This window comes from Salvelinus fontinalis, chromosome 35 (assembly GCF_029448725.1).
Source record: "Salvelinus fontinalis isolate EN_2023a chromosome 35, ASM2944872v1, whole genome shotgun sequence".
NCBI classification, from domain to species: Eukaryota; Metazoa; Chordata; class Actinopteri; order Salmoniformes; family Salmonidae; genus Salvelinus; species Salvelinus fontinalis.
In genome coordinates, this window is record NC_074699.1 from 32,840,062 (window position 1) to 32,853,876 (window position 13,815).

Genomic DNA, 13,815 nt, shown 5'->3' on the forward strand with positions numbered 1-13,815 from the left:
GGCAGAGTAAAACCTCTCATGTCTCCTCTTCCTCTCTGGCATAGTCCTGGACCAACCCTGGAAGTGTTGTTTAGTCCATAAACTAGGTGTAAACTGTGACTGTGAAAACGGCTCCAAATGTTTAGCTTTATACTGAACAAAAATATTTACGCAACATGCAACAATTTCCACAATTTTACTGAGTTACCGTTCATATAAGGACATCAGTCAATTGAAATCAATTCATTAGGCCCTAATCTATGAATTTCACATCCTGGGTAGGGGCCCAGCCAGTCAGAATGAGTTCTTCCCCACAAAAGGGCTTTATTACAGACAGAAATACTCCTCAGATTCATCAGCTGTCCGGGGGGCTGGTCTCAGACAATCATGCTGTTTCATCAGCTTTCTTGATACGCCACACCTGTCAGGTGGATGGATTATCTCGTTGAAGGAGAAATGCTCACTAACAGGGATGTAAACAAATTTGTACACAAAAATATAGAGAAATAAGATTTTTGTGCATACGGAACATTTCTGGAATATTTTATTTTAGCTCATGATACATGGGACCAACTCTTTACATGTGTTTATATTTTTGTTCAGGAGAGTTATCACATTAAGCCTCACACATGTACTGTATACCAAATTCAATATTTTTTTTAATGGTTTATACTTGATCATTTAATCAAATATTTTGTTCCATGGCCTCCCGGGTGGTGCAGTGGTCTAGAGCACTGCATCGCAGTGCTAACTGCGCCACCAGAGTCTCTGGGTTCGCCCCCAGGCTCTGTCGCAGCCGGCCGCGACCGGGAGGTCCGTGGGGCGACGCACAATTGGGCTAGCGTCGTCCGGGTTAGGGAGGGTTTGGCCGGTAGGGATTTCCTTGTCTCATCGCGCTCCAGCGACTCCTGTGGCGGGCTGGGCGCAGTGCGCGCTAACCAAGGGGGCCAGGTGCACGGTGTTTCCTCCGACACATTGGTGCGGCTGGCTTCCGGGTTGGAGGCGCGCTGTGTTAAAGAAGCAGTGGTTGGGTTGTGCTTCGGAGGACGCATGACTTTCGACCTTCTCCCGAGCCTGTACGGGAGTTGTAGCGATGAGACAAGATAGTAATTACTAGCGATTGGATACCACGAAAAATTGGGGAGAAAAGGGGATAAAAAAAATAAAATAATAAAATAAAATATATATATATATTTTGTTCCATGTTGTGTATGGTACATATATGAAGACTTAAGTTAGTAAAATATTTTGGTAAGGCTCTTGGTAGGCTATAAACTGGTTAAGGTTATCATACTGGAAAGTGGAAATAATAAAATATAAAAAATAAATAAATAACTTCAAAGGTGTTTTAATCTATTTGGGTTCAAATTATTTTCCTCAAAATACGTGTTAACATGTGGATCAGGTGTTGTTACATAATAATACATTGAATTATAGGACCTCTATAGTGACAGTCGGATAAGGGTTGTCATTATAAAAAATAGAACATGATGTCATTTGGTGATTATCAATGTAAAGCCATTTTCACAAAGAAGACAGTATTTTACCTTTAAAAAGAATGTTATTACTATATGACCTCTATTCAAACAGATCGTTATTCGTTTGTTTTTCACAGCTATACCCCCTTTTATACCTATTAGTGCATAACTGGCAAACTGGGAGGGGTGGGAAGTGGGGTTGTTGTTCATCCACAAGGGCTGTTTGCAATTCAAACTAGGTTGGTGCTAAACCATATGGAGTTGTTAAAGGTCAATATCAATGTCACGGCTGTCGTCGGAAGGAGGTGAAGACCAAAACTCAGCGTGGTAAGTGTTCGTCATTTTAATGGTAAACTGAACACTACAAAGCAAAAACAACAAAGTGACAACCGAAAACAGCTCCGTCAGGTGCAACACACACTAAACAGAAATTAATCACCCACAACACAAAATGGAAAACAGGCTACCTAAGTATGATTCTCAATCAGAGACAACGATCGACAGCTGCCTCTGATTGAGAACCATACCAGGCCAAACACAGAAATACAACAACATAGAAAAAAGAACATAGACTGACCACCCTAGTCACACCCTGGCCTAACCAAAATAGAGAATAAAAAACCTCTCTATAGCCAGGGCGTGACAATCAAATAATTTCTGCGTAACAATTAAGTACCTTACTGTGATTGTCTTCAATTTAAATGATTAAAAAAAATTACAAAAATAGCTTCTTAGGAAAGAGCAATTTCTCAAGCAAGAATTTTGCTTGGACTGTCTGGGAGGGGGTCTGAGTAGGAGGGGAAAACTGAAAACGATCTGTTATTGGCAGAGATGTTTGGAACTCTCTTCATTGCTGGTCTATTAACTAATTTACCGCCTGGTGATGTCACCAGGCAGGTCAAAACACCATCCCACCAAAACAGGCTGACATTTCAGGCGGTCTTTTTAAACAGCTCTTACACTACCATGGCATTATCATAATTTTCACAATTTCACAGTATTATTCCAATCTCATAGTGTGGAAATATCTCAAACTGTTTTTAGTCGTCAAAATGTGCCAGGTTTTTTACCCTCTACCCCTTTCAAATATACTAAAAAGGTTACATTATTTTTTTTATTTTGTTGGCATTACATATTTTTATTTCCTATATACAAAATTGGCCTACTTACTCCTAATACACAAGTTTTAGAATCCTTTACCTAAAAACACTATCAATGTCTGACATTGAATTGCTGTCTTTTTACTGTCACTGTTCTGCTGTAGGTCTTGACTAGAGGACAGAGAATATGGTGCTATCCCTGAGACAGAGTGGGTGATGTCAGTTGTCCAGCACTCCAAAATGTTCCTTCTTCCTGCCCCCCCCCTCCTCCCACGCCTCCCCAGACTAGAGTATTAGTAGGAACAAAAGTCATCTGCTGTCCATCTGGCTGCAGTGCCGGTGTGGTAATACCCCCTCATATTCAACAGCTTCCCAAGCCCCTGTGGACAATCAATTTTACCCTCTGCCTCACCCTCCTCCTTTCTCCCCCTCTCCTTCTTCCCCCCCCCCCCCCCCCCTCTCTCCCTTCCCTCCTCCACCTCCTGTCTCCCCTTCTCCCTGCACTCCTCCATAGCCCAAGACTGTGAGGTGGGATCTAATGTCAGTGCCCCCAGAAAATTCCCCCCCCCCCTCTCTCTGGAACATGTGAGGCTCAAAAGAAGCAGCAGTGCTCATGAGGGTCTGTTGTTACAGTGGTTGGACTCATAGTGGTGTAGTAGGCTATAGAGCTGAAGAGAGAAGGGAGAAGACTATAATCTAATCACAGGAGGCTGCTGAACGGCTCATAATACTGTCCGGAACATAGAAACCACGTGTTTGATGTATTTTATACCTTTCCACTTATTCCGCTCCAGCCATTACCACGAGCCTGTCCTCCCCAATTAAGATGCCACCAACCTCCTATGAATCTAATGTAGAAAGAATATGTTGATTTGGTAAACAACAGTTATCTGTAGTTGTCAGTCATGCAAACTATTAACTTTTTTTCTTCTAATAAATCATTATTTGTGAACATACGTCTCTTTGTGGATATGGTTTCTGCTGCAGTTGTTCCTAAACTTATTTTGTGCCATGATTCATCACCTGAAGCTGATGCATAATTTTCATTCCAACCTCAAGATAAACAGAACAACGTTTCTAGCTATACCGCCTAACCTTCGGTTGCGACTCAGTAGGAATTGGCTGCGGTCCACCAGTGGGTTACATCCCACCAGTTGGGAACACAGGATACCAGAAACAAAGATTCCTCCTCAGGCTATGTAGCCAAACGAATATCACTCCATCACCACTTAAAAAGTTGGATACAAATGTTTAAATTCTGCTGTGAACAGTGTGTGGAGTGAAATGAACAAGTGATCCACCTCCTACAAGGTTTTCTATGGTTACTGTCGCCTACATACAGTGCACTGAGGGGACGGAAATAACCGTCGCACCCCCTTTGAGTGGTACTACATTCCCACACCAGCAATAAAGGATCGAGGCACTTGTCGGAACTGGGCTTTTCAGCAGCAGCCAAGTGGTAATGGCCAGCTCTGTGTAAAACATGTAAATGCAAGCTGTGGGTTGACTGAAAATAAAAAGTTACGTAATCAGCGCTTTCATCCTCTGTTTTGCAGCATTAGTTTTAACGTACACTTTGTTTCGTTGCGCAACAGATTCATCCTCCTCACCTGGGAGTGTGGACGTACTGAACTACTCCTACCATCAGAACTACTCCTACCATCAGAACTACTCCTACCATCAGAACTACTCCTACCACCAGAACTACTCCTACCACCAGAACTACTCCTACTATCAGAAATACTCTTACCACCAGAACTATTACTCCTACCACCAGAACTACTCCTACCACCAGAACTACTCCTACCATCGCTGGTCCATTTCTGTCTATACCCTCTGACAATGGCTACCTGCCACCCCAAGTTAAGGTTAGGATTAGGTTAAAATCCCATTTTAAGAAGATCAATAGAAATAGGTGTGGTTTATGACTTCGTGGCTGTGGTAACTAGTGACGACCCCTCATAATCAATAACAACAACACACTGCATGGTGACCTCACAACAGTGATTCTTTTTTTATTTGACCTTTTAATTAACTAGGCAAGTCAGTTAAGAACAAAAAAGGTGCCATTATGTCCCAAATGGCACCCTATTCCCTATATAGTGCACTGCTTTTGACCAGGGCCCATAGGGCTCTACTCAAAGTAGTGCACTATGTAGGGAAAATAATGCTATTTGGGACACATTCAGTGTTCTAGCTGGTATGGAACACTAGTAGGCCTTAGGAGATAGACGGGGGCACAAAACGGGAGAAAATGCTTTGAAACAGAAGAGGTCCAACAAGAACACTCATTTCATTTGTACCGTTTCAAAGCGTTTTGTTTCTTACCTACTGAACATGATTTTACTATGCAGTCATTTTTATTATGTAGTTATGTATATAACAAATACTCCTGTAAGTGTAGCTTTTATATAATTGAGGATGAAGTAGTGTTTTTTAATTCCCAGCACCACAAAGAGAAGACAATGTAATAACTGTGTGTTAATATTACTAGAAATTGGCACTGAAAATATTGTGGATAAAGCAGATTCATATTTTGTTACATGTGGCTAATCGTATGATAGTATTCACTTGAAGAAAACGAAATAGATAAATATTATATATGAAATGAGACCAAAGCGTGCTAACAGATATGGCTTTTTATTGAGTAGGAACGAATATTGTAACATTAAATCAAAAAACACATATTTTATTTTTACAAATCCATACAACTTCACAAAGAAATTGATATTTTATCTAGCTCAATGTAATTAAATACATAAGGTCAAATATACACTGAGTGTACAAAACATTATGATGGTGAATCCAGGTGAAAGCTATGATCCCTTATTGATGTCACTTGTTAAATCCACTTCAATCAGTAGATGAAGGGGAGGAGACAGGATAAAGAAGGATATTTAAGCCTTGAGACAATGGAGACATGGGTTGTCTCTATGTGTGCCATTCAGAGGGTGAATGGGCGAGACAAAAGATTTAAGTGCCTTTGAGCGGTGTATGGTGGTAGGTGCCAGACATAACTGTGGGAAGAATTGGAGTTAACATGGGCCAGCATCCCTGTGGAATGCTTTCGATACCTTGTAGAGTCCATGCCCGACAGATTGAGGCTGTTCTTAGGGCAAAAGAGGGGGGTGAAACTCAATATTAGGAAGGTTTTTTAATGTTTGTACACTCAGTGTATATGCAGAATACCTAAACCAAAAAACTATTGTGAAATAATACAAGAACGTAACTTTGAAGATCTTTTTCCTCCCAATAAACATCTCTTAGGATGCAGAATGAGTCCAGTAGAATTAGCATATTTGATACAGTATACGTGTTTTTGTTTTTTTAGATTACAAATGACTATTCACAAAATATACAATTCAATAATTATTTAGGTACCATATGTTTTGAAGGGTGTGTGTGTACATTGGGGCCTGGCTCCTTATCTTTCAGTTAGGTTTTGTTTTTCTCAGTGTTTGACTTGTTCACAGTAAAATATCATATGATCCAACTCTTGGAGACAATGACCGTCTGTATGTCTAGAATGAGGCCCTCACCCACTCTAGTGCACAAGATGTGAGCAGATTTTATTACAAAAGACCATGAAAATATATAAAAGTTCTTCCAATAAATGTTTTCTTCCAAGAGTTGTAATAGCTTTTTAACAGCCCAAGTCTGAATACGGACTTTTCTGTCTGTGATGCGTTTTCAGATAAGAGCGTCAAGAGAAGGCTGTTTTAATACTGCAAGCCTCAAATATACGGTGTCCATATTAGGACATCCTCAATCTCGGCCCAAGACTGAGGCTATCCTAATAGGGACACCGTACTGCATGAGGCGGTTGGATTCGTATGCACCTCGGGACTGAGAAATCTTTGGTCAACGTTATCACGCTAGCATAATGCAACATCCAGAAACAGCAACGATAGGAGAGGAACAGAACCACACGTACAACATCAAACAATAACTTATATCGATCAAGTTCACAATACTTATAAAACTTTTTTTTTTTAAACAAAGATCTTTACAGACCACAGTCCAAAGAAACTAACGTACGCCACACTTAGAATGTCACAGACGCTTTTGATTGGAACGATACGTGTAAACTCACAGGGAAAGTCGACGATAACTACCAAGAAGAACACCGAAGATATTTAACTTGTTATAGTTGATAACCAGTGGTGTAAAGTACTTACATAAAAAATACTTTAAAGTACTACTTAAGTAGCTTTTTTTGGGGGGGTCTGTACCTTACTATTTATATTTTTGACAACTTTTACTTCACTACATTCCTAAAGAAAATAATTTACTTTTTACTCCATACATTTTCCCTGACACCCAAAAGTACTCGTTACATTTTGAATGCTGAGCAGGAAAGGAAAATGGTCCAATTCACGCACTTATCAAGAGAACCTCCCTGGTCATCCCTACTGCTTCTGATCTGGCGGACTCACTAAACACAAATGCTTAGTTTGCAAATTATGTCTGAGCTTTGGCGTGTGCCTCTGGCTATCTGTAAATTTTAAAAAACAAATGGTGCCCCCTGTTTTGCTTAATAGAAGGAATTTTAAATGATTTATACTTTTACATTTACTTTTGATATTTAAGTATATTTTAAACCAAATACTTTTACTCAAGTAGTATTTTCCTGGGTGACTCACTTTTACGTGGGTCATTTTCTATGAAGGTATCTTTACTTTTTCCACCACTGTTGATGACTGGAGATAAGTGTCAACTGGATGTGAGTGAATTATACTAGACTGTAAGGCAAACTATTAACTATTTAGAATTAGTGCATAGAAATAAAAGAGCTAGAGAGAGGGGTTGAGATGCACAACGTTTTAAAAGATGATGCATGATTTTTAAGTGTTTTAAATCAAGACAAAAATACATGATAGGAAAATGACTTGTGAATTTCGTGTCCAAAATAAATTGCTGTTTTTCTACATTTCTGTCATCAATAAATATCAATTTAAAAGAACATATTTCAAAAATGTTGGCAGGGGAAAGGAAACATAATTAGTCTAAAATGAGTGTTCAAGGAATGGAATGCAGAAGGTCTTCATGTGTACCTCAGAACAATTTGAGGTTGCTGAACTTGATATACCTGGAGAAATCCACTCAAATTCAGGGAGATATACTGTCCTGTAACATTTGCACAAAAAAAGCAGATACAATCTGCCACAACAAAGAAAATTGCAGCTGGATTCCACAATCCCAAGCTCACTACAGATATTCCCCCCCAAAAAACAATGGATTTTATTCAAAAAGTGCTAACCTGCAAGCCTGTTCTGGTGTCAAATAAACAAAGACTAAAGAATACAGTGAGAGTGTATCAGGGTCTGTGTGAGCTGAAGCTCGGGCAAGGCCCTACTCCTGGTCTAGAGTGGTGCCGCCGCCACTGCCAGTCAGGTTGCGGTGCAGGTTGGGGTTCTGGCTGTGTCTATTACGGCTCCGTACTGACGAGAATGTGGTGTCGCAGCCTGGGACTTTACACTTGTGCAGCAGGCGCAGGTGGACAGTCTTGTAGTGGGCTCTGAACGTCCCCTTGTTGCTGTATACCTTCTGGCACACGTGGCAGGTAATGGGTGAGCCACCTCCGCCCCCCTGCGGCCCCACCTGTCCTCCCCCCACACAGCCCAGGGTCCTCTCCCCGCCCGAACCTAATCCTTCCCCACCGGGGCCTCCTAGACCAATCTCGTCACAGCTTTCCCCATCGCTGTCCTCCTCCATTGGCAGAGGCTCCTCCTCTAGCCCCTCCCCTTCCTCGCTGCCTGCCCCATCCGAGTCCCAGGAGGAACGGGCGCTGCCGCCCCCACGAGGAGGTACAGACGATGATGTACTTAGGTCCAGTATCGCCCCCTCCTCCACCCCTCCTCCTCCTCCCAGCTCCTCTCCTGCATTCTCCCCTGTCCTTTGGTTGGCCATCTTGCTCATGGGGAAGACCAGGCCCATGCGGTTGTGTCCTCTGAAGATGACGGACGTCTGGCTGCCTGGGTCTCTCTGGAGCTCTCTATCCCTCTGGAGGTCTCTCAGGTCCTGGCGGTAGTCCAGGCTGACAGGGTCTTTGTCCCTGCAGAGGGAGGCTGGGGAGTAGAGGGAGCGGGGTGATGGGCTGTACAGGTCTTTGGTCAACAGCTTGTGGTGGAGGTTGAGGTTGGAGCTGTGCCTGAAAGACACAAAATGTAGGAAAAGTTGTTTCTTGGTTGTTGTTTTTTCAAAGGTACCTTTAGCAATTGTTCTATCTTTAATTGACCATTCATCTCTGTTAAATAAGTCTGTAACTGACCTATTTATGGTTGCTGCCAGTTTGGTATGGTTTTATTAGATCATTTGAAAAGACATACTAACCATATCAATTCAACAGAACCTCTGACATCATATGCTTAAATATCCTATATTGTGCTAGAGAATGACAAATCTCTTTCATAAATCGCTGACAGACTATATTAACTGACTGAAGTATTAACTGACTGAAGTGTGTTTGTTCTCTCTCACCTGTCTCTGCTCCTGCGGGAGGGGAAGGCAGCATTGCAGCCAGCCACCGTGCACATGTGCATCTCCTTCAGGTGCACGTTGCGGTAGTGCATCTTCACACTGTACTGGTTGTTGAACGTCTTGCTGCAGATCTCACAGTGGTGTGGAAGGTCATCCCTGTCCAGTGGCCCCTCCTCAGAGTCCATACGAGACTGCAGGAGGCTAGAGTCGGTGTAGTCTTCCATACAGCCCTCTGGTCCATCCTTCCCTCTGTCGCCTAGTCTGAACAAACCACCGTTGGTCAGTCGGTGGTCCATGTCGTCGCACGGCTTGTCTTGGTGCCGGGAGGTTGGTTGGACGCCCTCCTCTCCCTCTGTCTCTGTGTGGTCTCTGCTCAGAGAGAGGCTGTGGTTCTCTCTGTGGTTGAGTTTTCCATCATAGGGTGATGAGGCGCAGGTGATCATACCGGTCTCTGCCTGCCGGGATCCCTCTTCTTTTTCGTCTTTGTCCTCCTCTTGTTCCCCGCCTCCACACACATCTCTCTCCGGGCTGTGGGACCTTGACCGCTTCACCCCCTCCCTCTCTCCTCTCTCCCCAGCTAGAATGACTCCTCTCTCCTCTCTTTCCCTCTCCCACTCTACACCCATCTGTCTCGTACACAAATCCCCCCCTCCTCCTACCCCTCTCTCACACTCCTCCTTGTCCCTGCCCTGTATAGGGCTCATGTCCTCTGAACCGCTGTCCTCCCCCATTCTTCCCTCCCTCTCTACCGCTTCCTTCTCGATCTTGATGGGCATGCTCGACTTCCGCGACTTCTTCTTGGGCACAGGGTCCATGATGGCACCGCAGGCGTCTGGGGCGGTGATGGAGGTAGGTTTGAGGGGAAGAGAGGAGGAGAGGGAGGGGAGGTGTTGGCCGGGACTGTTGGCCAGCTCGGCAGGGGTCACCAGGCTCCGGTAGAAAGGCAGCACAGGCTGCACTGTCTTCAGGTTGGGGAAGAGGATGCCGTGGCCCAGGTGCCCCATGCTGGGGAAGGAGCTGCTGTGGTGCAGCTTGGTGCTGCTGGTGGTGGAGTCCACATGACTCACCATGTAGCTGGCAACCGACTTCTGGCTGTCGGGGGATGAGGTCAGGGACACCGGGATGGATGAGTGGGGGTACTCAGACCGCGGTTTGTCGCTTGCTTCGGAGTCTTCGTCGGCCGAAAGGCTCCCGCCGCCTCGCAGGTCCTTGTCGCGGTTGTTGCGGTTCATGGGCATGTGCAGGCGCGGGTTGGGGTTGGCGCTGTGGCGGTTGCGGCTGCGCAGCGAGCTGAACACCATGTTGCAGCCGTCGATGGTGCACTTGTGCTTGATCTTCAGGTGCACAGCGTTGTAGTGGATTTTCAGCGTGCCCTTGTCGTAGAAGGTCTTGTCGCACGCACTGCAGTACACACGCCCCTTCTTGAGACTTCCTCCCCCACCTCCCCCGTTCCGGTCCATGGAGCGTTGGAGCTTGCTATCCGGGGACATCTGGGTAAAGTCCGAGTTCATCATGGAGGGGGTGCAGGGTGTGGAGCGGCCGTCCGAGTAGTTGTCGCTGGTGGGGAAGTCCTCAGCCTCCATCTTGGGTGTGGCCGAGAGGCCGTCCATAGGGTTGTCTCCACCCCTGTCCAGGTCAGAGGTGAATGAGGCGGAGCTAGAGCCCACCAGGCTGCTCTCGGTGGGAGGCGGCCCGGGGAGGGGGAGGACGTTGGGGTTCTCGTCCCCCCGTCTCTGCCCCTGTCCCATCTGCCCCCCTTGCTGCTGCTGCAGCGCCCCCAGTGGCGACCCCAGGAGAGGCGCTGGCACGGAGCCCAACAGTTGAAATGGTAACATAAACGCCATGCTATTAATAAAGTTCTCAAAGTGGTGCGCTTTGGACAGTTTCTCCACCTTGGGGGTCAGGACGTTGTTGCTGGTGGCAGTGCGCGGGGTGCTGCGCTCGATGAAGGTGCGGATATCTGAGTTGGTGCGGGTGCTGGGGACCAGCACGGCCTGGCCCTCCTTGTCCTGCAGCGCCATCAGCTCCACAATGGACTTGGTCTCACCGAAGCGGAGGAACTGCTGCAGCGTAGCAATCTCCTCCTCGAACGTCATGATGGCCCAGCGGTCCAACACCTTCCCTGCTATGTCCTGGAGAGGGTGTGAGGGAGGGAGAGGGGGAGAGCGGGGAGGGGGAGGAAAGGAGGGTGTGTTGAAGGAAGAGGAAAGTTGATGGTGTGGGGGAGGGAGATGAGGGAGGGAAGGAGGGGGTGGGTGGAGAGCGGGGAGGGGGGAGAGAGAGAGAGCGAGAAAGCGATTGATATGCAGAGAGAAAGAGAGAGAGAGCATTTCATCATTAGCATTATACATCTGTATTAAGCTCTATTCCTGTATATTCACACACCAAAGAAGATATGAAGTCATCTAAAACACAGACTGACTGTGTCTAAATAGGTGTAGGGTGAACTTGTCCTTAGACACTGATCTTGGGTCAAATGAGCATTTTCCCCACTAATGGCTAAGGTGAGGATTGGGGGAGGGGAAGTTGATCCTAGATCTGTACTTAGGGGAACTTCACCCCAGAGCGTCTAAATAAAGGGTTCAGTTGTAAAGTTAATGCAGAGAGGAGGGAGCCCTCATTACAGCGCTGCCTTTCATCTTGCCTGTCATTTCTCTTCATTTAAATCACGTGGATTTTCCCTATCTCCATCAGCATCAGAGAGGACATGTGCACACACACACATACAAATGAATGAATACACACACACACACACACGAATGCACACGCACGCACACACACACGCACGCACGTTAGGGTGGAGTGAGATCAGAGAGGAAGGAGAGAGGAGAATGAGGTTCCTCCACCCAGCCCAGTAGTAATTACATAGGAGTTGTGGTGTCTGTGAAAGTCAGACCGCGGCCTCTTCATACAGTAACCATGATCAATATTTCATCACACAGCATTCGCTTGGCTCTGCCTGTCGAGGATTCTGTCTCTGTGTTCACCATTAGAGGAGCTAACATTAAATGCAGAGAGAAAGCTGAATAGTTGATGACGGACTAATCGAAGTGAGCAGCGGCTGGCTGACACTGACTGTGTGCCGGGTGGTTCAGCCTAGCTCAAGTTTGAGAGGGAAATCGTGGAACTAAATAATATTTACAAATCTCCCCTCCATCAGTCTGGAGACCTCCAGAGATGAGGATGAGGAGAAGAGGAGCGTTCCTATAGAGAAGCTTTGTTTCTCCCCCTCTCTCCTGTGTTCCTCTCTCTCCTCCTCTCCTGTCCTCCTTTCTCTCCCCTCTCCTCGTCCTAAAGTAAGAAAGAAGAGCTCCCCCCCACCTGTAGGACGTATCCTCGGATGTAGTCCTGTAGGGTCCAGTCCAATGCGTTGAGAATCTGGATGACCTCCTCCTGTTTCAGGACACTGAACAGCCTGTCCAGCAGGATCTTTAGTCTCACTGGGATTGCCTGGGTCCCGTAGAGCATCAGGCTGCAGATGTCAAAGACCACGTTGGAGTGGACGATCTCCACCTGGCTGCCCTGGTACATGTGGTGCAGCTTCAGCTTGCTCAGAGCTGCAGGTTGACGGAGGGGTGGAGGACGCACAGGAGTGAGTAGAGAAAACACAGGCGAACCCCCACACAGACATGAATATAGAAAACAGCCCCCCCCCACACACACAGACATGAATATAGAAAACAGCCCCCCCCCCCCACACACACACACACACATGAATATAGAAAACAGCCCCCCCGCCCCACACACACACATGAATATAGAAAACAGCCCCCCCCCCCCCCACACACACACACACACACACCACACGAATAATGGCACACCTATCCCCCCACCCCCATTCCCACACCCTGATAGAAATGTACACTAAGTAAAGTAACGATTGAATCTGTGCTTACCGTGCGCTACCCATCCATGCTTGCAGTGCTCACACAGCCTTTTCTTCAGTTTCCCAGGTTTGAAACTATCACAGGTACAGTTCACCAAGGTGCAGCAGATCGCCTGGCAGAGAGACACAGAAGTTCAGAAGGTTCAGAAACATTTATAAGCTATATGAGGCAGGATTCACAAATGGAATGATCAGAATGCCTGGTGTTGGTCAAGTAGGGGTATAGCTTTAAAACACTGACGTGCATTGTGGATAATGTAGTAAGTTAACTTTTGTTTTTGATGCAATTGTTGTGTGGAGGAGATGTATGGGAACTGTGAGCCACGCTCGTTTTGCTCCATTAGCCTGCTATTTTATTTAGTCATTCAGACTACCTCACATAGTGTACAAGTTTAATAAATGTCAACTACTTCAGTGGAATGTCAGACTAACTCGTCATTGGCAGCAGATAAGATCCCCAAATGTGGGAATTACCCCAGAGCATCCATAAATTGCACTGGCCTTGGAGCTTAACTCAACTTCGGTTTTCAAGTACCACTAACACACATTTCTGTTCAAGCCCCTCACTAGCACACCTGATTCAACAACTCAACTAATCATCAAGTCCTTAAGTTAGTTGAATCAAGTGTGCTGGACTAGAACTGTTGGGAGTTCTTTCTCAACCATAAGTTGCCAGTTGAGAAACACTGACATAAAACAAAGCTGAACTCAGAAGAAAGGGAAAGTATAACAATGGATTAATCAGGAGAAGAAACCAATATGCAGTTTGATCACATGGAGAACACTACCTATCATTCACTTCTACGGCGAAATACACATTCAGCCACAACCAACGGAAACAGCTTCTCTTCCCACCTAGAGCTGAGGGAAACAGATCCACTATGTTTCACAG

At 45.6% G+C, this 13,815-nt stretch overlaps 1 protein-coding gene across 2 annotated transcripts in view; it reads right to left on the reverse strand.

Annotated features, from left to right (window-relative positions):
• Positions 1–5,181: 5,181 nt before the first annotated feature.
• bnc1 (basonuclin 1) overlaps positions 5,182–13,815 on the reverse strand; it is a 30,142-nt gene continuing 21,508 nt past the window's right edge. For both annotated transcript variants that reach the window (XM_055900026.1, XM_055900027.1), the window contains exons 2-5: positions 12,934–13,036; positions 12,359–12,594; positions 9,038–11,169; positions 5,182–8,708 (exon numbers count right to left, since the gene is read on the reverse strand). In XM_055900026.1, coding sequence (XP_055756001.1) covers positions 7,910–8,708; positions 9,038–11,169; positions 12,359–12,594; positions 12,934–13,036 — 3,270 coding nt within the window. In that variant the 3' untranslated portion in view covers positions 5,182–7,909. The remainder of the gene's footprint in view (positions 8,709–9,037; positions 11,170–12,358; positions 12,595–12,933; positions 13,037–13,815) is intronic.